This window comes from Archocentrus centrarchus, chromosome 17, assembly GCF_007364275.1.
Source record: "Archocentrus centrarchus isolate MPI-CPG fArcCen1 chromosome 17, fArcCen1, whole genome shotgun sequence".
In the NCBI taxonomy this organism is placed as follows: Eukaryota; Metazoa; Chordata; class Actinopteri; order Cichliformes; family Cichlidae; genus Archocentrus; species Archocentrus centrarchus.
Window position 1 is genome coordinate 15931840 of NC_044362.1, and position 25528 is coordinate 15957367.

General features: G+C 40.1%; 1 protein-coding gene across 1 annotated transcript in view; it reads right to left on the minus strand.

Annotated features, from left to right (window-relative positions):
- Positions 1 to 10942: 10942 nt before the first annotated feature.
- Positions 10943 to 25528, minus strand: part of gpc1b (glypican 1b) — a 65349-nt gene continuing 50763 nt past the window's right edge. Inside the window, exons 5-12 of the mRNA XM_030752142.1 lie at positions 24357 to 24584; positions 22461 to 22624; positions 17347 to 17512; positions 17056 to 17186; positions 15757 to 15882; positions 15289 to 15422; positions 14814 to 14989; positions 10943 to 14328 (exon numbers count right to left, since the gene is read on the minus strand). Coding sequence (XP_030608002.1) covers positions 14123 to 14328; positions 14814 to 14989; positions 15289 to 15422; positions 15757 to 15882; positions 17056 to 17186; positions 17347 to 17512; positions 22461 to 22624; positions 24357 to 24584 — 1331 coding nt within the window. The 3' untranslated portion in view covers positions 10943 to 14122. The remainder of the gene's footprint in view (positions 14329 to 14813; positions 14990 to 15288; positions 15423 to 15756; positions 15883 to 17055; positions 17187 to 17346; positions 17513 to 22460; positions 22625 to 24356; positions 24585 to 25528) is intronic.

Consider the following 25528-nt stretch of genomic DNA (forward strand, 5'->3'; position numbering starts at 1 on the left):
TGGTGATATTGTATAAATAAAACTGAGCTGATTTGACATGAATCAGGCAATGACCTCCAACTGGGTTCTTGGCTGGAAGAGGGTGGAATGCTCCTCCAGGTTGGGGAATTCAAGTATTTTGGAGCTCTGATCATGAATTGGGAATTCAGAGTGGAGTGAAAGCCTGAGTAACAGATTGATGCAGCATCTGTGGCGATGTGGCTGCAGTGTATGTGTTGTGAATGAAGAGAGAGCTGAGCATGGGGATGAAGCTGTCAATTTAATGGTCAGTCTATGTTCCAACCCTAATCTGTGGCAACAAGCTGTGCGTGGTGACCAAAAGAATAAGTTAGCAGATACAAAAGTTGGAAATGAGCTTCCTCAGAATGATGCCTAGGCTCAGCCTTAGAGAGGCTGGGGTGAAGAGCTCAATCATTTCAGGAGGGGACTCAGAGTAGAGCCACTACTCCTCCACATAAAAAGCCAGCTGAGATATTTCAGCGATATCCTACCAGGAGGAATGACATGGCATTTGTCTGGCATTTTTCATTTTTTCTTTGGCTTGGGAATACCTCAGCGTCCTTCCAAAGAAGCTGAACATTGTGACTGGAGAGAGGGAGGATTGAGTATCTCTGCTTAGACTGCCCCCATGACCTAGATAAGCAGTAGAAAATGGATGATTGTCATTGCCATGCTCATACTGATGACTATATAATGAAAAATTAATGATAATGAAAAATTAACAGCCTTCACGGATGTAAAACATAAACCCTCCATGTGAAAAGTTTTCCTCAAAACCTCGTCTGCCATGAAAACAGTTCTAGAACTGCTTTTTTAGAGTTGAACCACTATTTAAATGCTCTCGCTCTTGTTACTGAATACTAAAAACCCAATAGCTGCTATGAATGGAAATACAATCCAAAAATTAAAAAGGGAAGAGCCTGTTATGCATTTTGAGCTCTTTACTAGAAACCTCGGTGTTCTATCACTTTAAGTCTAACAAATGTCATTATCTGAAACGGATTCAATTTAATTAAAGCCGTGATTGTTTTGCTTTGAGATTTTGCATTGTCTTTTCTCATTAATTGCTCTGCCGGCAGAGTGTTGCATTTTGTGATTGAATTTTACCTTTTGAATTTGTTGCTGTGATTTTGCATTTCCTTTGGAGCTAATCTGTGATTTTATGCTACACTACAAAGTCAAAATTCAAATTAAAACAGATGCACCGACATAAACGTGTTAAACACATTCTTAGTATGCACGGAGCGTATTCACAAACTCCGATTCACACGTAGTCTCAGCGGCTCGACACGTGAACTCTTTGACAGCAATTCACAAAAGATACGCAAGCCATAAATAAAGTCCGAGCATTTTGCTTGGAGAGAGTGTAAATGGCATCAATGCACTTGGACATTTATTATTTAGATAATGACCTTATTTAAGACATGCACACTACACAGCAGCTATGCAGTCAAGTACACATGCAAACAAACAATAGAATTAACATGATGACATTCTGAAATTAACACTGACCTTTTGAAAGCAATATTTTCATCCCAGCATGGATCATCAGATCAATAATCATTGCTGTTAGGTGATGCTCAGGGTTATATTGGCCTGCTGCATGTTCTCTCACTCTTTCTCTCTCTCTCTCTCACACACACACACACACACACACACACACATACGAGTGCTCGCACGCACGCACACACACACACACAAATCTTAAATGTCAAAACCATGTGCTGCATATGAAATGTGTGTGATAACAGTAATCATTATTGTAACCATTATTGTACCCACACTCTGAACACACAGCACTGCTCAGCATTGACTTCTTGGCTATAACTAATTGTTAATCAGTGTTGTGTATAATGTAGTTATAAGCACCGAGCACAGGTGAGAAAAGCAATTACGAGTTCATTTTCCATCTCTCTCACCGTTACTCCTTAGCATTTTGGAGGTCTTTTTCTCATTTTTTGCCCTTTCAGTTTTAGCCAACATCTCTGCCACATGAATACAGGCAGATCAGCCAACTCCAGGAAAAACATGACAACTCAGAGGCTATTACGGATTGTTTCAGGTCACAGAAGACGGCTAAATCTTGCGGGTTGCTCAAATGTCAGCTGGACTCATTAAAAGTCACTGGGAACTGCTTCAAGCTGCAGAAAAACCGAGTCGACACGGTAGCATTCGTGTTAATTATATATTTGTTTTTAATTTTATTTTTGTTTTTATTTTATTTTATTTTTCCACTGTATGCACAGCAGGCCTGTTTATAGAGAACACATCCTGTGGCGCTACACAACACAATTTACTGCCGTGCTGAGCCACAAAGTTAGGCCACAGCACCACCTACTTATCAAGATATGCAACTGCAGTTAATGATGGCTGCACACACTCTGACATTTATCTTTAACAATCAATAAAAACTCTCAGTGGGTGAGGTGAGAAATATTTGAATCAATGACAGGTTTCTTGACCAAAAGAAAATCTAATATTACTGTCCACCCATCATGGTGATATATTTCTTTGACAAATGGCTGACTTTCAGTTTTGACTCTTTCCGATTTTGTTTGTTCATCATTAGAGATTCAAGAACCCTTACTGCCTGTCACAGTGTTACAGGAATTCTTCTTTGATCTGTCTTAACCAAAGACAAGGCAGAGCCATCAAAAGAGTAAAATCATGTCATTTTTCTTGGTGGAAATCATTGTATATGTGCGATTTCTTTAGGACAACAATGGCTAATGTTCCTCATTAGAAGATGCAAAGATGTTCTGATTGAAGTGGCCAGAAAAACTGGTGGGGGGATGTGCCTTGGATTCATTGAATTTAATATTAAACATCTCCTGTAATGCATGTTCGACGATGCATTGGGGTTAAATGACGGTGCAGCAGGTTTTATGACAGTCCGCACTCCTGGGTCTTGACTGGTGTACAAGTTATTCTTATAAAGGAAAAAGTAAAGCTTATAATAAAAATCGCAAAAAGAAAAAAATACAGGTCCAGGCACTTAACGACAATTTATGAAGTAATAAAAAAAGTCTCTGTTTTAGAGGAGTAGTGATATTAAAAAAATACATCAACATGTAGCATGCGTTCTTCAGCTTGTACAAGAAGAATAACAACAAAATCCAAACCAAAAAATGCTTCACTCACAGGTGTGCAGCACTTGGTACTCTTTTTGCCACAATAATAATAGTATTTTATTTACTTTAATTACTTCTTCAAACCTACCATGACTACCTGAACATGGATTTTCTACACAATTTTTTTGGTTCATTTCCCTTTTTACTATTATTTCCTTCCATTTGAAAGGGCGCGTTAAGAGAAATCAGCAGCGTTCCTGCTGCTTCTTTTTGTTTCTTATTTCTTTTAAAGCTTCGAGGTCTGTTTGGGTGTATTATCTTGGTACAATGTTAATAATAATAATAATAATAATAATAATAATACAATTTATTTATGGGCGCCTTTCAGGGCACTCAAAGTCGCCTTACAGGTAAAAAACAATCAAAGAGGAAACAGCAAAAGAGAAAGCACAATTACACAATAAACAAAACAAAACATAAAACAGATTAGTTAAGACCAAGGTAAAATCCTAGAACTCACACAGTTACAGGCCAAAAGCTTGTTTGAACAGATGAGTTTTTAACCGAGATTTAAAAAGAGATAAGCTGTTTATGACCTTGAAATGTTGCGGTAGAGCATTCCAGAGATGGGGTGCTGTATGACAGAAGGCTCTAGACCCCATAGTTGCTAAGCGGACAGAAGGTATAGTGAGGAGCAGTGACGAAGAAGAACGAAGTGGACGTGAGGGAGTATAGGAATGGATTAGAGCAGCAATGTAGGGGGGAGCAAGGTTATGGAGAGATTTGAAGGTAAGAAGAAGAATCTTGTATTTGATACGGTAGTCGATTGGAAGCCAGTGTAGGTCCTGAAGGATGGGAGTGATGTGTTGAGTAGAGGAGGTTCGGGTAATGATACGTGCAGCAGAGTTTTGAACCATCTGAAGTTTACGGAGAAGTTTGAGTGGTAGACCAGCAAGAAGTGAATTGCAGTAATCCGAACGAGAAGTGACAAGAGCATGGACAAGAGTTGCAGTACTGGCAGGTGTAAGAGAAGGACGGAGACGATTAATGTTACGTAAGTGAAAATAAGCAGACCGAGTGAGGTTTTTGACATGAGCCTCAAAAGAAAGAGTGCTATCGAGGATGACACCCAGACTCTTAACTTGGGAGGAAATGGGGACAGTGAAATTATCAATGGTGAGTGTGAAGTGATTGGATTTTGCAAGGGTAGATTTGGCACCAATCAGCAGGATTTCTGTTTTATCATTATTCAATCTGAGAAGATAATCAGAAAACCATGATTTTATTTCAGAAAGACAGTCAGAAAGGGAGGACGGGGGGAGAAGAGCATTTGGTTTAGAAGAGACATAGATCTGGGTGTCATTGGCATAACAATGAAAATGGATGCCGTATTTCCTAAAAATATGTCCTAATGGTAGTAAGTATATAACAAAGAGAAGAGGACCGAGGACAGAGCCCTGAGGAACACCAGAGGAGACTGGGGTGATGGATGACTTGGCAGTTTTGAGCAGTGTTCTCCACAAAAACTGCAAACCAGAATGTGTGGGTGCTAAAATCTGATCATTTTTATCAGCAAAGAAACAAGAGACAGTAAGCTGTTTCATGCATTCATGTCATTATGGTTAGATTACGGCAATGCACTCTACCCGCGCCTCAGACAACTATATCCGTAATAAATTTCCAATAATCTGAAATGCTGCAGCCAGACCAACAGCAGGGTCCAGTATGAGAGAAAACATCAGTTATTAAACAAAAACAGTATAACCCCCCCCACCACCACCACCACCACCAACCAAACCCAGATATTTTTATATATTTTTCATCCTTAACAAATATTTTTTATTTTTTTATTTTAACATACTTGAAAGACCAACACAAACAGCACAGGATTTAACACAATGTTGTGTGTATTTTGTTCCATTGCAAAAATGTAGCTAATACATTTTACCACAAAACATGTGTTTTGTCTTTTTACTGTTTAAAACTGATGCTACTAAAATTCTTTCCTTAATTTTTGTTCCTCAGCAGCAGACTCAGTGTCGCAGTTTGTTTGCCAAGATGCTGCAGTCTCTCTCCCTCTCTCTCTCTCTCTCTGTGTGTGTGTGCGAGCGTGGCGTGCGTGGCGGGCTGGGGGGATTGGGGGGGGGGGGGGGGGGGGGGGGGGGGGGGGGGGGCAGTGCACATCAAACTGAAGTAACCCAAAGGAAAACAGTAATAAAGATGTCTCTTTTGGATTGCATTCTTATCTTTTTTTCTTTTGTTAGAAATGAATTAAAGGTTTTTCTTCTTCATAAAGCCCATACCCCAGTTGAGTTTAGGCCTGTATTCATTTGGTTGTGTACAGACTGTTGATACTATTGTATCTTACTTTTATTCCTTGAGAGGCACATAGTTATAAGCACCAATAACTCTTGTTAATATCCTTTTCATTTAATTACATGCCGTGATTTTATCAGAATAAAACAAATATTACTAATATACATATGAGGTTTGTATCTGAATATGAGTATTTGTTATGAATCACACACAAATAACCCCATAGTTTTATAGTATTAAGCAATGCTGTTCTGTCAGGATTTGCTGCAATTACTCTTCCTTCCTGTAAATGCTTTTAGAGTGTAATTAAGAACAGAAGCCTTTTGTGAAAACCAACCAGTAAACCATGCAAACACTTAAACGTGAGAAGGCAACAGTGCCCCTCACTGGTGAGAAGTAGTAACAGAATCCACTCTGAAACTGCATGCAGTACTGTGCAAAAGTCAAGTCACCCCTCATTTCTTTATATTTTGCCAGAAAAATGGGAAATATGGGCAGAGTTTTATTGAAACATGCAAACATCAATGGAAATACAGTATACAATCTTCAAACAACTGTTACACTGCATATCTGTCAGAGTGGTGCAGATGTGTTTCTTTATCATTAAACAATATGTACATCTTAACATGAAGTCTTCAAAATGTATGTGTATGTACGCGAAATTTTCCTTCTGCATTTAAAAAAGAAAAACTTTCAGTCTTATGTGACAATCAGGCATAATATTATGACCATCAGCCTAATATTACTGCCCAAACAGCCCTGACCATCGAGGCAGGACTCCAGTAGAGATCTGGGGCCAAGTCAACACCTTAAATTCATTGTTGTGCTTTGCAGCAGGGTGTACAATCCTGCTGAAAGAGCCCACAGTCATCAGGGAAAACCATTTCATGAAAATGTGTATATGGTGAGTGGTAGGTGTCAAAATAACATGTTAAGGAAAACATCATCAGCCACCTTCCTTTTTTGCTCTATGGTGTAGTTCTGATGCTCATGTGTCCATTGTTGGTGCTTTCGGCAGTGAACAGGGGCCAGCATGGGCACTCTTTCTAGTGTGCAGCTATGCATCCCCATACACAACAAACTGTGATGCATTGTATATCCTGACACCTATCAGAACCAGCATCAGCTTTTTCAGCAATTTGAGCTACAGCAGCTCATCTGTTGGATCGACCACATAGACCAGCGCTCGCTCCCCACATGCATCAGTGACCCTGTCGCTGGTTCATCACTGTTCCTTCCTTGGACCACTTTTAAGAGATACTGACCACTTCAGACTGGGAACACCCCAAAGAACTGCAGTTTTGGAGATGTTCTGACACAGTCATCTAGCGATCACAATTTGGCCCTGGTCAAACTTGCTAACATTAACTTTGAGGAGAAAATGTTCACTTGCTCCCTAATATATCCCACCCACTAACAGGTGTCATGATGAAGAGATCATCAGTGTTATTCACTTCACCTGTCAGTGGTCATATGTTGGGTCTGATCCGTGTATGTAAAAACAAGATTTCACATACAAAAATGTACTAATCTATTGGCTGAACTGCTCAGTTCTGAACTCACTGTGGGACAGATGTTCTCCATATTCAACTATTTTAGGATCAGTGTGGGTCACACTGGCTGCTCTAGCAGATGATGAGATGCTGATATGTGCCATGCTACAGATGCCACAAAAATAAAGCAAACCCCCCACTTTTTTCAACAAATACAGTTGTGGATAATCACATTATGTCTGTTAGATGGATCAAATGCACACTGAGTGGACTGCAATCAATGAAGATGATACTTGTAAACAGTGGAGGTCCAAAAATAACTTGTGAATGCTCCATACAATAACATATCCCATGAACTGTGCTTTTACTTTATAACATATAAAATTATACTTAAATACAAATACTTTAACAACCTTTGGGGAATAACAGTTGATGGCTGTTAAAATAGTTATAGGTATTATCATCATGACAGTGTTTTATGTTATTATGTTAAAATCAAACAGCACACATAGAGATGAAGCTAGCGTTAGTATTTCTGTTGTGGTAGACCAGTTTTTTTAAGCTAAGGAGACACTGCCCTCAAGTATAGCTGGCTGGGTCTGACTATAAAGAGCAAACAGTATGTGACCTAATATGATTTTGTCACTGACTCAACACTGAGACTGCCTTTTTCACCTCTCGAGCTCATTCCTCATATTATATTACTGTGAGGAAGAATTTTGAAGAGGTCCACTCAATCTGGTGCTTACTTGCAATTTAAAGTGGCCAACCCCTCCAACCCCCACATAAAAAATAAATAGCAACTAAATAATGTAAAAAAAAAAAAAAAAAAGTAATAAAAGCCTTCTTCCACTTGGTGGCAGCGTACACTGCTGCATGATGAGAACTGAGCCGACTGTCTTTGTGAGCTTTTTGTAGTTTCATTCAACTCATATTCAGTCATCTGACAGAGGCAATGAGGGGAAGCCCTTGATCTCAAATACAAGTACTGATTTAGAAATTACATAATAACTAGACAGCCAGATATGAGAGAGACTGGAAGAGTAGGACAGTGGATACCTTTAGTTAAATTATAAAAGAGATCAAACAGAAAAAAGATGAGTAAATCTGGATAACAAGCCAAAAAGCATTAGCCAAACATTGCATTTAGGTCATGTATGAAAAAAAAACAGAAAAAAAAAAAAAAAACAGACAGAGAACTGCCTGTGGTGTCTTAGGCCAAACTTCCAGATTGGATAATGAGGTTAAAACGTTACAAAGGATGTGTATCCAATCATTTTACGGCTTATTGGCATAAAAATGTACATGGTTTTCTTATGTTGTAATAACTGTCATGAAGCAGCTAAGAAAATTATATAAGAACTATTATTTTAAACACTTTTGTTATGTAATATGACATTAATATTTGGTATGTTTTGCATTGCACCTGCTGCCACGGGGAGAATAACACAGAGAGCCAATTTGCTGTAACTTCTCCAGGCATTGCATTGCTTTCACAGCTCCCCAGTCAATTACTTACATACTGAAAATGATTTTTATTTGATTTTTTTAAAATTTTTTTATGTACAGTAGTACAGTCATGGGAAAAGAAAGTTTGCCATGATTCAAAAGCTCTTAGAATCACATATTGCAGCAATAACTTGAAGCAATCATTTTCATTTTAGTAATTATCTTATGGCTTTATCAGTCTCTGACATTATTGTGGAGGAATTTTGGTCCACTCTCATTTACAGTGTTGCATTGGTTCATTGAGATTTCTAACCATTCATTTATATACGGCTCTCTTAAGGTCCTGCCTTTCATTGGGGTTGAAGTCTGGACTCTCACAGGTCCTCTGCAACACCTTAATTCTTTTCTTTTTCAGCCATTCTGTTGTAGATTTGCTGCTGTGCTTGGGATCATTGTCCTGTTGTGTGACCCAATTTGGGCCATGCTTTACATTAGCTGTCTGACAGATGTCCTCACATTTGACTCTAAATTACTTTGGTATTCAGAGGAGTTCATGGTTAAGGTGTCTGCAAGGTGACCAGATCCTGTGGCTGAAAAATAAGCCCAAATTGTCACCCATCCACCACTGTGCTTGATAGTTGGTATGATGTGTTTGTGCATGTGCTAAGTTTGGTTTTCTCCAAATGTATCACTGGGCATTATGGCCAGCAGTCTTCATTTTGGTCTTGTCTGTCTAAAGGACATTGTTCCAGAAGTCATGTGATTTGTTCAAATGCAACTTTGCAAACCTAAGTCATGCTGCCATTTTCGTTTTAAGAAGTAGAGGCTTTCCCCTTGCAACCTTTCCAAACAAGCCAAATTTATTAATTTATTCCAAATTTATTCTTTTTCTAATGATACTGTCATGAACTTATAACATTTAACATGCTGACTGGGGCCTGTAGAATCTGAGATGTAGCTCATGGGGGTATTTTTGCAGTTTCTCTGTGCATTGCTCGGTCTGACCTTGTGGTGAATTTGCTGACGTCCACTCCTGGGAAGACTGGCAAGTGTCTTGAATATTTTCCACTTGTGAATAATCTTTCCCACTGTAGAATGATGGACTTTAAATTGTTTGGAAATGACCTTACAACCCTTCCCGGATTGATGGGCAGCAACAATTTCTTCTTCAAGGTCCTCCTTGGAATTGTGTTAACACACACCTGAATGCTCCCAACCAGCAAACTGCCAAAACGTCTGTTTTTATAGAGGTGCTCACACCTACTGATGATCAATAAAACAAGTGCATTTGTATAGCAGCACCTGGCTGCTACTTACTCTGTTTATACCTATGGAAGGAGTAAGGATCTACTTGGGTTTCAGGACTGCATAAACACTGAAAACCTTTTTTATTCTTTTTTTTTTTTCACATGACTGCACGTCATTACCTTTTAATCTGAAAACAAATAACTAAATAACTGCATCTGTGACTTCTTGAGTTGCTAAGTGCACAGTCCTGCCCTGGCAGCATACTGTTAGTTCATGATGGAGCTTGAAGGCAAGGGTAGGTGTACTGAGTTGAGTGGATTTGTCCTGCTGAGCTGAGATTTGAAATACTGAGAGCATGTAAGGTTGTGAAGCACACACTCATAAAAATACAGGAAAGGGCAAGCTGAAAGCCAGAAGGCTGAGGACAGTGCATGTGTATGTGAGCATGTATGTGTGCTCTGAGCACACTGTTACCAAAAAGGGAGCAGGGCTGTTGAAAGATGACTAATATATTTTTGTGAAATGAATCCCAATAAACTTGTGACTGTATAGTGGATGGCACTTTAGACGTGCTTAAATATTGTGGCCCATACCTGTTTCTCTAGTTTCACTCCTGTAATTGCAACTTAATGATAGACATGGAGACACTGCAATACTGCACTAAGCTCTTACCTTCTATACGTATATTATTATAAGCACTTTGTATATACTAACATTGGTGTATGTGAAAAGGGTAGCTTTATAGTCTCCCATAGGATCAAGCTCAAGTACATGTTAAATTCACCCTGAGGGAGCTGGCCATTTATCGTCTACACACAGAAACAAGACAAAGCACTTAGTGTGCTCTGAGCAGTTCTTCCTGTGTGGCAACACTAGACAGCAGCTGTCACCTCTGACATCATCACTGGAGCCCATTGGCTCTTTTCAGGTGGCAGCGTGTCTCCCTGCACTCTGACAAGACAACTTAGGCAGCTGGTATGATCAGCTGAAAGACCAAATGAAGTGAGGATTATGATTGTTGCTTATGCAGCTGGTTTTGTGAACAGAACTTTCAACCTCTTTCAAAGTCATTCATCTCAAACACACACACACACACACACACACACACACACACACACACACACACACACACACACCATTAAAGAAACAGGACACGAGACTGTTGAAAATCTTACAATGTATATAATTGACACAAGATTTCAGGTACAACAGCAAATGAGACATTTGAGATATTTTTCAATGTCTTTCTGGTGTCTATCTTCACCACAAGAACAAACTCTCTGTTGATAACAATGAAACCAAAGTGAATCAAAACAGAAAAAAATAAAAGTACTTTTATCCTCATAAACTGGCACCTTTCAGATATGCCTCCCATTCTCAACTCAGTGTGGAGGAAATCAGTTTCTTTTTTTTTTTTTTTTTTTTAATGGCTGGATAATCAGCTTTGCATTATTGCCACCTACAGTGATGAACGAAGGCAGGATTGAGGCATACACACTGATCTGAGATCAGTGCCCTTGACAATCTTTTCTCCTTCCTCTCATACTTGGGGGCTTCATGTTTACACTGTTTCACCATAGTCAAACAGGAGAGATCTTGCTGGGCCATATCTACATACACACATCCCCAATCAATAGTTGTTTCTGGAAGGTGTTGACTCACATATTGATCAACCATCTTGTGATGTCTTTGTGCAGACAATGCCGTTTATTGGCCTCATAAAAGTGCAGGTTTTATAAAAGGGAGGGCGGGGGATGGGGCTTTGAACAACAAATTAATGAGATCAAAAGGTCAAGAAGGAGTGGGCTTGGGGAGGGGTTGTGCAAATTTCAGCTAATGACATTGTGAGGCTGTCATTGAAACTGGAGATGTGAGCCTGAAGTTGTAAATCGTCTTTGAACTGGAATGTCACCATCACAGTTGAAGTACTTTTTTAATTATCACAGGGCTGCATGCGCACCTTCACATTCATATTCAGATCTTTCTAGAGAGTCACAAAGAGAGGACCTATGTGGCGTGCTTGCTAAATGTACTCTTGAAGTTGTTATTTTTATCCTCACCACCAACATCTTACATCATAACATCTCTCTGTTTAAATCTTAAAATTGATCTCAAAATATCAAAGGCAGTCACAGGCAGATTTCTTAACCAGGGACTAACAGAAAGACAGACAGACATACAGAAACACACAGGCACACATACACACACACACACACACACACACAGGCACACACAGACACATACATATTCACACAGCAACAAATCATTCATTAATAAAGCATATCAGAAAAGAAGTTATCATTAAAATAACCTGTCATGTCACGCATAGGACAACAACAACCCCTTTTCAGAGCAGTAACTAACCAAGTATATAACAGATGTACTTCTAAAACTCTGACAGCACCCCACGCTATCCTAAAGCATTTGGAGTATTATCAACAAGAAGTGCATATACTGTAAATGATATTTCACAACATGAATTATAGAGGATTGTCCCAGTGCACAAGTGAAGTAATGATGTACTTTAAAAATCATGTCCACTTGAGTCCTCTGCATTCTGTCTCGCTGTTACATGAAATTAGATACCATCAATACATATTATGATTTAGAAATCTGAAGATGCAATTTTTGAAAAAAAAAAAAAAAAAGAGTTGTATTAAGCTCCCGCCGCTGTCAGTTTAATAGCACTCCATCACACCACATTAGTGCAGTACATTTTAGTTAATTTCACTTCTGTGTCATCCCAAACTAGATTCCAAAAGGTGCTATCGTCCGTCCCTCTTCTGCGCTTTCAATCAAAGACAAGTACGCACGTTCACACACAAACTACACACGTATGCGAGCATTGTCCCGTCATCCTGCACGCAGCACTCCTGAACGAGAGCGTTGACATTTCTTTGAATTAAAATGTGGTACATGTTTTCTCCCTAGCAAGCATCAAAATGGGAAAAAGCCTCAAACTGTGTTCCCATAACATTCCCAGTAAGCTTGACACATAATGAAGCACTGTGTCACTGTCATATTGCCTTGCTAACCATGCAGAAGCACGAGGAACGCTTTAAAGGTCATTATAACTGATGAGTGGGGAAAAGGGTAGAAGAGGATGGGGTTCGAAAAAAAAATAGGCACTGATATAGAAAGATTTCAGATAATGAAAGGCGGACATAGATCCTGATAGATGATGAAAAAAATAGCAGTAAGAGCATACAATGATGTGGCTTTTTGTAAAATTTTGGTAACTAAAAGCCTGTTTTTTTTTTTTCTCTCTCTACAAAACAGCAAAGAAGCATTCAAAAATATAGCAGTACTTTTCAAAGACGTGGATGGTGAGGCTTTTACTGCTATATGGATCGCTGTGGCAATCATTCAAAAAAAAAAAAAAAAAATCTATGACACTGAAATTACGATGCTAATCACAGGAACACTGGGCCTTTGCAGGGAACCCACAAAATAATGCATATTATATTTTTGCTCTGCTGTGAACATAAAAGGAATACTAAAAGAAGTGCAGCAGGACAGCAGCGCCTCTGCTTCTGTGTGCATTCCTGCTCTGCTACAAGTTTCCAAGATCATTTCATTCAATCCTTTGTCGTGAGGTTGATCTTAAAACGACACCTCCTTCCCACGTACGGTGCTCTATAGCGAGAAGCTGCTGTCATCTGAGACCTGTCCCAGCTGAGCATGTGCTTTGCTTAGACCAGAATGTTGAGTTGATGCTACACTGCCAGCAGGTTATGGAGAGAGAGGGAGACAGCCTCGGTGGAGCCGGGGGATGGGCGCGCGGGGGGGTAAGAATAAGTGGGTGGATGCAGTACAGGACAGGCCCCGTTACTCCTACACCGAGGCGATCATGTCAGTGAGACTGTGATCATGGCTATTATTACAGATTGCATGATGAAATTGCAAAAAGTGCTGATGCTAAGTGCTCTCATCCTCACTGCACGAGAGAGTGCATACAAGTAATGATACTATGAGGCTTAATGCATTAAGAGGTTTGATGGGTCATGCTGTCCAGATAATTCTCCTTTTAAAGTCAGCATATATTTTTTTTCTATAAATATCTAAGTGTGATTAAATCAATTTGGGACAAACATTCATAAATAAGCAATTCTCCTAATCACAAGTGGTATACAGACATGTACTATCTGGGTGCCTTTGCAAAAGCTCAACTCTCCCTCTCCCTGTGGTGTCAACACCAACATACTGTTAGCAATATAGTCGCACATGTTTTAGGAGCAGATATAATCTCAGAGAAACCAAACACCAAAAACAAAACATTAGAAGATGCAAAAAGACCAGCTCTAAAGGTGTCATAATATAGGAAGAATAAAAGACGAGACGGAACAAAAAACATTTATGAATGCTCATAATTCCATTTTGCTCCAATCCAACATCAAAGGAAGTCCATCCACGTGATTTGTTGTTGTTGTTTCCTTAAATTTCTTTAGTTTTGGCAAGCTAACTAACCCCCAACTTCTCTTCCCTCCCCTTTTAAACTCTCCCCAACCCCAAACTCAGTCCCAGTTGGCAGATTCCCCATGTCAATTATCGCCGGAGCAGCAAAATGAGCAGTGAAAGCAGGCAAATGCTGATGGAGGGAAGGTTCTGCTTAGCTGAGGCTTTCACCTCCTTGTTTTCTGGAAGGCTGGGCATGTGCAGTGGTCGGTCGGTGACGGGGAGAATGAGGCGTGGGCTCCGGGAGCACACGTCATCTGCGCACATGGCACTTCCCGAGCCGCTGGTGTCATCACCTACAGACACAGGGTAAGGACATGAGCTCACTCTTACAACACGAATAAAACTGTCACTGGCCATATTAACCATAAAGTGCACATAAAGAGTTTGCTTAACTGCCAGCAAGAAATTTGGCACTGACTGTTCACAGGCAAAGAGAATATGATTCAACATTACCATGAGTTACTTCCATTATGTGGTATGAAACAGCAGCTCCTCTGGGCTCTACTTTCAGTGTATAGAAAATCTAATCTAATCTGTGACAGGATATTATAGCCAAACACAGGTCTTTTCAGTCTAAACTGTGTGAGCAGTATAAAAGGACAGATGTGATAGAAGACAGAACCCATAGGGGTGAGTTGCAGTTGAAGGCTGTCTTTTTATTCATTTTCTTGAATTTGGAGCAAGTTGCAAGAATTTGATCACGAGTAGGTCATCTGATTTGAGGCTTCTTGTAAATGGTCTTTAGAAACTTGTGGGTCGAGATAACAAAATTACTCACTGGTATCCTGAAATTCCACATCCTGGCCGTTTAGAGCATTCTTCAGGCGGTGAGTCATGATCTTCAGCTGCATTATTTGTTGGCGGATTGTCATGTCTGGTTTGGTGATGTCAATTTCCACTTCAGGGTTGTTGATCTGACTGGCTAAGCCGTCACCCATCACCTCAGGAAGGTACCTGTTAACAGGTAACAGCCTCAGCACCAATTGGACGTGCGCACAATCAAGCAATTTTCTTAAATTTTCGGCATTCTGTAGCGTCACTTTCTTTATAGATGTCATCATTAGCTTACCAGACTGAAAATAACAGTAATGTCATTTGAAGTTCTTGTTGCAAAATGTTTCAAAACAAACCAGATTTAAGTTAATGGAAGGGAACCGCAAAGGGACCGACGCACAACAACACCATGTTTGGTGTGTGTTTTTTTTTAACTCCATATTAATTGGAACATTTCTTCACGGGTTTATTTTCCCTACCTGGCGCGGTTGATGCCATTCCAACACTTGTCCTCGGACCCTGTTCCAGTGGCCACTCTGTCACTGCAGAGGAGAGTTGGGAGAGAAACCCAGTATGGCTGCATGTCCCTCAGTCTTACTGTTACATCAGACACCTGAGGCAAAGTTGTCAAGAGCACATTCATGAGCATGTATACATTTTTCTCCCAAAGTCACAGCATGATGGCACACACCAACAATAAGAAACAATGTGGCTCCCTCAGTAACCAACCACAGTGCTCAGTCATCTGACGCATTCATCCATCCAAGCATTCATTCACGTCTAATCATTTCATAGCTATCTGCGCATAGGTGAAATGAACAGCATAAGGGGTTCAATTGGCCGTGATGAGCAATGACTCTTCCATTATAAACCATCGCTATGAATGGGACAGATTAGGCCATGAGAGAGTAATAACAAGACACCAATTCAGTTGGGTAAATACTAACCAATGTTTCCATTTTGTTAGAGCTGGCTTCCAACCTGTCCTCTACTGTAACCTTTCCTCTCTTTGTGATTTCATCATCTGTGCTGCCAGTTCCTCCTTCTCTGAGGTGGCCACATGCCTGGATCAACTGGGGAGGAAAAGGCAAAAACAGAAACGTTGAGCGAGAGCATAAATGAGATATGGGGAATGTTAATAATTGGCTGAAACAGTTTCTGTTTGTGTACTTGGAGTTAAAAATCTAACACTATACCCAGTTGCATGAGAAAAAAAATTTAAATGCTCTTTTTTGTTTTGTTCTTTAAATAAACCAAGAGTAACAAGTCATAATGTTTATTTGCATAGCCTTATGAGTCAAAGACAGCATCAATTTAGCAGAATGATTCACAACTTGGAAAGTATAACTTGTCCCTAGGTGGTTTGCATTTGATAAATGCTGCTCAGAGAATAGAGTAAAACCTGCACTCAATCTGTCAGCCAATCTGGCTTGCTCAAAGAAGCCTCAAGACTTTGAACCTTCACACATACTGTAACTATTAAAAAAAAAAAAAAAAAACACACGTCTTGAGCTGCTATTAATTTTTATCATGAACCACATAACAACATCAAAAAGTAACACATAAACCCGTTGTTTTGTATTTATAGCAGATTGAATAATCAACATTACAATTCGGCTTTGATGCTGTTACAAAGTAGTGGCATTCGTTTCCACATAGGCTGTGCAGTGTAGTATCTGCATTTGGTATGTTTTATTAGGAAAGCTTTTGACATCAGCAGATTATGCACGATAGGAGAATATCTATGCTGCTATAATACTAAACACCACAGCACGTTAAGATCAGAGGCTGAAGCTGTGTGTGAATGCATACGGGACCAGGTCAGAGGCAGACCGCCAGTCTACGGCTAACCTCAAGCGAGCCAGCCTCTTAAACAGCTGACCAGCACAGAGGAAGCTTTGTCTTTCCTCTCACCATACACACTGCTTCCCACCTTTACCAAACTAATCAGCCAGTTTTTCAGCGCTGCCAGTTGGTTTTAAAGATCATATAAAACTGTTACCCAAGCACCCTTAAAAAGTTAAGTAATTGCTTGGCCTAAAGGCTTTGTCATGACTCACATCAAGTATGTGGAGCATTGTAACAGCATTAATGTAGCGGGAGGAAATGTGTTCACTGCATATGCAAAACAGGGCAGTGAAGTCACAGAGTGACCCAGCCTTTGAACTTAAGTCTTTTTTTACGAGCACACTTAAAGCTGGTCATATGGTTTTGACCTGTACGTGTGTACCAGTGTGTGCTCTGACCTTGCTGTTGATGCTGGCTATATTCTCCATCATGGTATACATGGCTTCTGATATGCGACTGGGGAGGGAGAGGATCACGCTATCCACACCAGATGGGCCATCCAAGCGGTCAGCCGCCTGCATCATTGTTTCTAAAGAAGCAGTAGGTACAGTTAGCGCGAAGAAAGTGTGAAGTGTTTCTTATGCGGGGCATCGTGACTTCCCTTTATTAAAATCATGTGTGGGTTGAACATTTGAGATGGCATATGGTTAAACTGGATTCATGTGAGAAAGTGTGTGCGTGTGCCTCACCTGCTAGGTGCCTCCACTCAGTGTTGAGGTCAGCCTGGTTAGCCAGACAGCCCTTCATGACGTTGCTGCAGTAGTTCACACAAGGTCTGGCAGACGGCATGCCACGGCAGTGGGGACAGTAAGTCATCTTCATTATGGCCCGCATGCACTCTTGGCTCAGTGGCACCTGGGGTAGGACAAGGTTATAAATAAACATACACCACCTGGATTAAAAAAATATATATATAATAATACTGTTTTGTCAAGCATACATGTAAATGAGACAAACCTGCAAGGGGGAGTAGATCAAATTGCTCATTTGATTATTTAAACTGTTAAAATCCTATTGTACAGGAGGCAAGAATATGTATTTTAAGAAAAATGTTCTGTTTTAATAAGATTTGAAAATGTAAATTTTTTTTAGCCAGACAATGACAGCCACGACAGTGGGAGGTCACCTCCCACGGTGGCCTTTATTTTTAGTTTACACCAGGATTTCTTTCATCAGAGTTTCCTTGGAAACTGCTTGGCAAGAATTCGCTTTTTGTTTCAAATACGTTGAAAAGGCCCTGACATTCATACAAGTATTTTCAGTCCCTCACTCTCTCCGGCCAGTCTCTTCCACTCTTCCCTCTATCCCACAAGGCTGTTCCCCCAGGAAAAGGCCTTCGTGCGTGAAAAGTGAAACTGGGTTAATACCAGTAAGCTCTGTTCACAAGAGAGTACAGCTATGCATACAAAACCTCAGGAAGTGCTGGGTGTGTGTCTGTGTGTGAGAGAGAGAGAAACAGAGAAAGAGAGAGATGGAACCAGCCCAGCTATGCATACAAAGCTTCTCTAAGCTGACATCTGGGCCAGCCTGATGCTTTTCCGGGAAACTGCGCTTCCCACAGCAAAGTCACAGTTAAAACCAGTGTTTAACAAATATACAGTGAAAATAGGACAACAATAGGGATCAGGTGAGAAAATAATTCCTAGATATTTTTCCACAGACACTAGTTTGATAGATTGAGATCGCCCTGCATAGGGGACATGAAACTGTTTTTATGCGAGCTAAGACTGATTTCTTGAGACCATTTTCCTCTGATAAACATTCTCAGTCCTAAAAAAAAAAAAAATAGCCTCTCTGACACATAATGGTAATATTCAGTTTGTAGCTACTTTAGGATCATTTCAAGAAGGATCATTAAAATGCAATCAAAGATTTGACGAGCAAAAGTAATTTAATTTGACACCGTGTCAACTCTATAACGAATCTTTAAACACATTTTAAAAAATCTCATAAGCAGCTCAGATTAGTAAACACTTGTGTATAAAAGAGATCAGTAGCATTTGATAACTGCTCTCACTTATACATGGACAGCAACCTAAAGCAAAATAAGTGACACGGAAAAGGAATATCCACGTTCCCAGACTTAATCTCAAGTCATTTGAGACATGAGTCAGATCCTCAATCCTGCCCTCCTTTATTCCCTTCTTCCCATCCCTACTCTAGTTCCTTTTAACCTGGGATGAGTCAGAAAATTGCTTTTTTTGATGAGGGAAAAGAATTGCATCTGCAGCAACGACTGGGGAGAATAACTGAAAATGGGAGAGACAGATGTTAAAAAGCTATGAGATTAACTGAGGGGAGTTTTTAAAAAATACAGGGAGATGTTAATGAAATAGGAAAGGCGATTAATCGAGGGTCTCTTACATCATCCATGGAGTATTAATGCTGGGAATCCCAAGCACTGCTTGACAAACATGAAACACTGTGCAATTTTTCAATGTTGCTAGGTGGAAGTCAATCCTGACAACTTCCTGAGGCTGACAGCCATACAACTGTGGCGCACCTGGCTCCCAGAAAGGAAAGGCTGTCAAATTATAAGTGGGATTAAGACCCATACATAGCTTATTACTACTAAAGTGTAAAAGCCCATCTCAGTTTGATAAAGTTTGACTTCTGTTCCTTGTTGTTTGCATGTGTGGAGCCTCAATGCCTTTTTGATACTCTTCCTTGTCCTTGCTTCACCTTCACTACATGCTTCCCATACCTGTTTGTACAATATATTGCCCAGAGCAGCTGTCCACAACTCTCATTCTCTCTCTCTTTTTCTGTCTTTTCTCTGTAATTATCAAGGATATATGGACAGCCTCTCTTCCCTTGTGTTACAGAACAAGCTTATCCCGACTCCTTGCCTCCCGAGTGAGCTATACGCGTGGCCTACTTCCTGCACTCCCTTTACCCGAGGGAATAAAACAGTCCAGAAAAAGTTAAGGACACACATAACAACTGGTGCAGCCCAGAGCGAAGCAAAGGAGGAATTAATTCCCTACCAGAACGGCAGACCGCACCTTCCCACTGACACCTTATTTTTTTTTGGCTTATAAAAGCATCTCTAAAATTATCTCTCTTCTGCGCTTTACTCTATTCACAGCATCCTTAAAGGATACTCTTTCATCACCTGCCACTACAGCTAACACTGATTGGGAATTCATTTCATCTTTCTTGTGAAAACAAACTTCTGTGGAAGACACACACACACACACACACACACACACACACACACACACACACACACACACACACACACACACACACACACACACACACACACACACACACACAGACAGAGGTAATTGCCATGCTTTACACCCAAGCAGTGCAATACCTCCTTGAGCAGCATAGAGTAAACACCTTCAGTCACTGGCATCTTTACCAGTTACAATGCACGGTTTTTAAAAAGGAGAGGCTGTCTCATTAGTGCACAATCTAATGATAACAGAATTTCAGTGGAACAGAGGGAAAAGCTAAGCTAAAGATTAACATTTTTATACAAGATATTCCCACAACAAAGAGGCAGAGGACACAACAGGGTATGGTTGTGGGAAATATCAGCAGAAACCACTGTGTATAATTTACTGGAGAACTGGAGAATTTAAAGAAAATGAGAGAGCAGTAAGATAAGTATTGGAGAGGAAGCTGGGTTTTGTCAAAGCCTTTTTATATCTGCTTTTTCCCCCCTCACTTTTTCTCACTGATTAATTTGTTCCTATCAAGCACAGTGCTGTTCCAATCTGCATAAGTACAGCACAACTGTGGCTGTGTGCTGTGAGGACAGTGACACAGACAAACACACAAATTATGTATGTGAAGTTGAACAGTTGGCTGGTGTCTACACTGCGTTCAGCCAAATCCCATCAGATAGGACTTGACTCGGAAGAAACTTGACATTGTGTGTTTTTATTGGAACACACGGGAAATTCTCCTTTAAAAGAGACTGACCAAGTGTGCCCATAGTGACTATTCTTGCGCTTCAGTGTGTTCTTCCCTAAATAGGACAGAAGGCACTCCATGACCTCATTCAGAATGCAGCAGCTCCAATACCCTGGCATTAGCGCTGAAATGACATTCTGTAATTTTGTTAAAAGCTGTGCTAATTATTTACTCGTTTTCCCCAGCCACCCTCGTTCAGGGAACTCATCACTCACTGTCCTTCAGCACAGGCAAAGTAGTCAGGGAGTGTGCCTTAAAAAAACGTAGTGAATCATGGATAAAATAAATTAATTACAAGGTGTGCACATTTGTAGTACTGCTCAGCACTGGCGTTCAGTGTGTATGAGAATGTCTATGTGAAAAAATATGCTCATTAAAACAAAATTGACAGTAAAGAAATGTCACAAATCATGAATAGCAATTGCAACAACATGTGTTCCCCATGTTTATCCCGATGCTTACACTCCTGCTCACTTGCAAACTGGTCAGACTTTCTTTATCTGCATGTAGAGCATTAGTTCAAGAACCCCCGGTCTCTGTAGGTGTGAGACAGCCTCACTCTCAGTATGTGCCGCCCACATACTGAGCGCAGACCACAATCAGACCACATATATTAGAGTGAAAGTGAACAGCATGGCATAGATTTGTTTTTCTTTCCAAATGTGTCACACTCTAGCTCTTGCCCTTTATCCTTTCATGATCACACAGCATGAAATCATCAAGGAAATAATTGTTATATATATATATATATATATATATATATATATATATATATATATATATATATATATATATATATATATATATATATATATATATACACACACACACACACACTTTTTTTTTTTTGCAGCATCTCCTTCCTCAAAGCATTTCTCACAGGACCACGTGTCTCACCACTCTGCTTGCCCGCTGTCAGACAGGAGATATTTTTCACAGAGGCATCAATATTGGCCACCTCCCTGAAATTATTTCTCAGCCTTGCTCTCATCTTAACCTTACTCTTGCCTTTTGCACAGAGGGGACCATTTCTCTTGGGGGAAATTAACCCGCCTAGCAGCCTAGGGAGACATTTTTCAGTGTGGAGCTGGCATTAACTGTAGTTGCAGGGGCAGATTGAGCCTGGGGCCATGCTTCGTGGAGTCTGTTGCTTCTACTAACACTGATCTACCCCTGCTTGAAACTATGCGCATGGACCAGCAAAAAAAAAAAAAAAAAAAAGACAAAAACAGCAAAACTGAGCCCTGTGGAAAGTATTTTAAATATTTCCTCTATTCATTTACACATATGTTTCTTTTTCTTTTCAAATCACATCATTATACTGTCATTATACAGCCAGTGTGACTCAGGCAGATCTGAAACGTGTTAAATAAATTTCTGGATCTCACAGTGATGTTGTTCGGGTGTCACTGCGTGCAGCTTGTTATTTTGCAGAAACATTAGTAGAACTGATGATGTTTGTTTGTTGCCACCAGCAGTTTCTTGGCATTACATAAATACCTGCAGCATCCCACAGCACAGAAATAATAAGTGCTTCTCAAAATCGGTTGTGATGTCCACATTTATGCACGCGGAGCAGCGGTTTTAACTTCATTAACATTAGATCAGCCAGTGACTGTCACATATGATATCCCGAGTTCTTCTGCGCAGCTGACAGGGCATCTCTTACACAGAGATTAGCCCTTCTCTGGATGGATCCTGAGCTCCACCAGAGCTGTCAGTACGTTTTTATCGAGATGCCTGTTATTATATACAAAACTACATTTCAGTGTTTAAATTGTCCATCGGGACTGGAATTGCAGAGATGAGCTCAGGCGACTCTGGACTTCTTTTCGGCTGATCAGTGTAAAGGATTGTGCAAGACGAGAAGTTTTACCTGGGACACTTTGCGTATCACGTCTCCACTAATCACCAGGCCCTGAACAAATGAGCGCACCGCCACAAGTGTGCGTGTGACTGTCATCTTCATTAGACGGGGTGCGTCTCCAAAAGGCCGTAGTGTGTCTATCTGCTTAGATACACACTCCAGGTAGTCCTCTCCTGTAATCAGCAAACACATTAAACAAAATCTTTAAGCTAAAATAGGCCATAATAATGTCTTCATTTTATTTTACCATTCATTTCTAACACAATGTGTCATGGTCCTTTTGCCCATTGTTTTGTGTATTTGTCATTGAAGTTCTGTTATTGTTTAATTTCTCTAGTTGTGTTTCTTAGTTTGCTTTTGCCTTAGTTTTATCATAGGTTTGCAGTTTGTAGTTTCAGGTCTTACTTTAGTTTTTTGGGTCAAGTTCTTGGTTATTGTTTTGTTATGTGTAGATTCCCACTTCCTGGTTTTTCCCTGTCAGTTGTGTCAAGTCTGTGTTTCTGTTTTCCCACTTCCTGTTTTATTTTGCCAGTCTCCTGTTCCATGTGTGTTGTGTTTAGTTTTACTTCCTTGTCTCATTTCTGTGATTATGTTCAGCTTTGCTCCCCGCCTGTTGGCCGTTCCTACATTATCCCTCTGTGTACGTATTGTCTGCATTTCCCCTTATTCCTAGTCGCATCCTCGTTGCTGGCTTCCTCCTGCTGTGCGTCCTTTTGTTCTTGTCCATGTTTATGTTCAAGTTCTAATTCATGTTCAAGTGAGTTCAGAGTTTTGTGCTGCTGGCTCACAGCCAGCCTTGTTTATGTTCTAGCTAATAAAAGCTGAAATCTAAGTTCAGCTCTTACCTTTCGAGTCCTGCTTTGGGGTCCTCTGCCTGCGGTGGAACCGCTGCCTGCCAGCGCTTCGATGACACAATGTGCCATTTTCAAGTGTATGGTGTCCTTGTATTAAAATGAATAGAAAAAATGGGGCAGCACAGTTGTGTGGTGGTTAGCCCTGTTGCCTCACAGCTAGAAGGGCTGGAGTTTGCGTGTTTGTGTGGGTTTTCTCCGGGTACTCCGGTTTCCTCCCACAGTCCAAAGACATGCACTTACTGGGATTAGGTTAATTGGTGATTCTAAATTGCCCGCAGGTGTGAGTGGTTGTCTATGTGTGTGTGTGAATGGTTGCCCTGCAACAGGCTGGCGACCTATACAGGGTTTACCCTGCCTCTTACCCTATGACAGCTGGGATAGGCTCCAGCCTGAACAGGATAAGAGAATGGATGAAAGGAAATATTGCTCCTCAACAGTAATTATAATTTAAAGACTAAAATAAAAATAAAAAACAGAAAAATTTTCAATATATTTTTTTGTCAAAAAAAAAAAAAAATCTTACACATGCACCAAATCCTTTAGCACTTTAACTTTAAGAAACTAGGGCTGCTACAGTGTGCCAGCTTCATGGTCTTACTGTAATAAACCATACATTGCTGCAAAGCACTGGTGTTCTACCTTCATGACCAGTTTGAAATATTCTGATAGCATGAGTTATGGTTGAATGAAGACAAGAAGACTGGCTGTGTCCGCAGCGACTTGTCAAATCACACCTTTTCTCTAAGGCATTTCAAAATGCTAGTCTCTAGTTAGTTTGAGTCATTTTGGGAACTGCTTTTATATTTTTAGTACTCCTTTTATGGTTAATCCTTTTTAAATGATTATTTTTACGTGTTTATTTTTTTGTGTTGTATTGCTGTCTTTTTCTCTGGAAAGCACTTTGTTCAACTTTGTTGTCTTTTAAAGTGCTCTATAAATAAAGTTGGAGTGGATTGGAAGTCTCTTAGGGTTAACATGAAATAATCACAAGGTAAAGCCAGTGATTAGCTCTTAGCTTATATTTGATGTTCATCAAATGAGCTAAATTTACCTATGAAATATTGCTTGTTTGCCCGATAAAAGAGCTTCTCCAGCAGTCTGGTCCAGAAGTCGTTAAGCACTTCTTCCAGGTTGATGTTGGCGCCTCGATAGTAACTCGTCAATTCTGTGTATAACTCAGAGAAAAGCTTGGAATTCTGGATGTATAGAGGGCCCCAAGATGAAGTGAAAGTCTCTTGTAGGTTAACTGCGGAGCGGTTCAGCAACTCTCGGAAGTAACCTGAAAACCAAAAATGGAACAAAAATGTCAACAGTTTAAAAACATTGCATTGCTAGCACCTATAGTACACACCACACAAACTTTTATTACTTCATATTCACGCATTTCTGCCACTTCGCTATATGCTGCTCAATGTAGACCTTAATGCCACTGGGGCAAAATAAGTCCGAGGCATTAATACAAGATGTAGCCTTGTATTAATGTGGAAATATTACAGACAGCTTTATGGAGCCATAAAGCTGTCTGTAATATTTCCACATGATTATTGCACCATTTTGTGCTGTCGGTGCAGTACTCTTTGGCAAGAAAAAAAAAGAGAGAGAAAAAAAAAGAAAAGGAAAGGAAAGTCATTATTTCTACACAATTTCCCTCTTATTCTTTAACTGCTTTGTGCTGCATACCAACAGCCTCATACTGTCAGTGAACCTAAAGCTGAAGTATGTGAGAATGCCCCTCCAGGGGATGTCAGAGAACTGACAGTGCTTCAGGGTGTGGTATATACTGCTCCAAGTGAGGATTTACAGATATGGTTAATAGGCAGATGCAGGCATATAGACAGATAAACAGACAGAGAGTCAACTAGGCAGGTTGTCAGTCGCAGAGAAAAGCAGGTCAAACCATGTTTAATGTTGAAGCAGATAGTAAGAGCGAATGCATACCCTACTCTAATGTCCTACTGTTTTATAATACAATCCAATACAACTTCACCAATAACTACAGCCTAAAAAATATGGCACAAAGTCTTGAAAGTGTGCATAATGTTAAGCCTAAAGCTGATTTAATGTAAAGCTATTATCCTGCAGTAGTAGAGAAGAGTATCAGATAGGACAGCGTAGCTGTCCATAAGATTCTGTTGAGAGGTGCAGACATTTTCAGTTTGCTTTCATAAATCCCACATTTTCTGTGGCCCGTGGCATAAACATTTTTTACATCCAATTTATGTA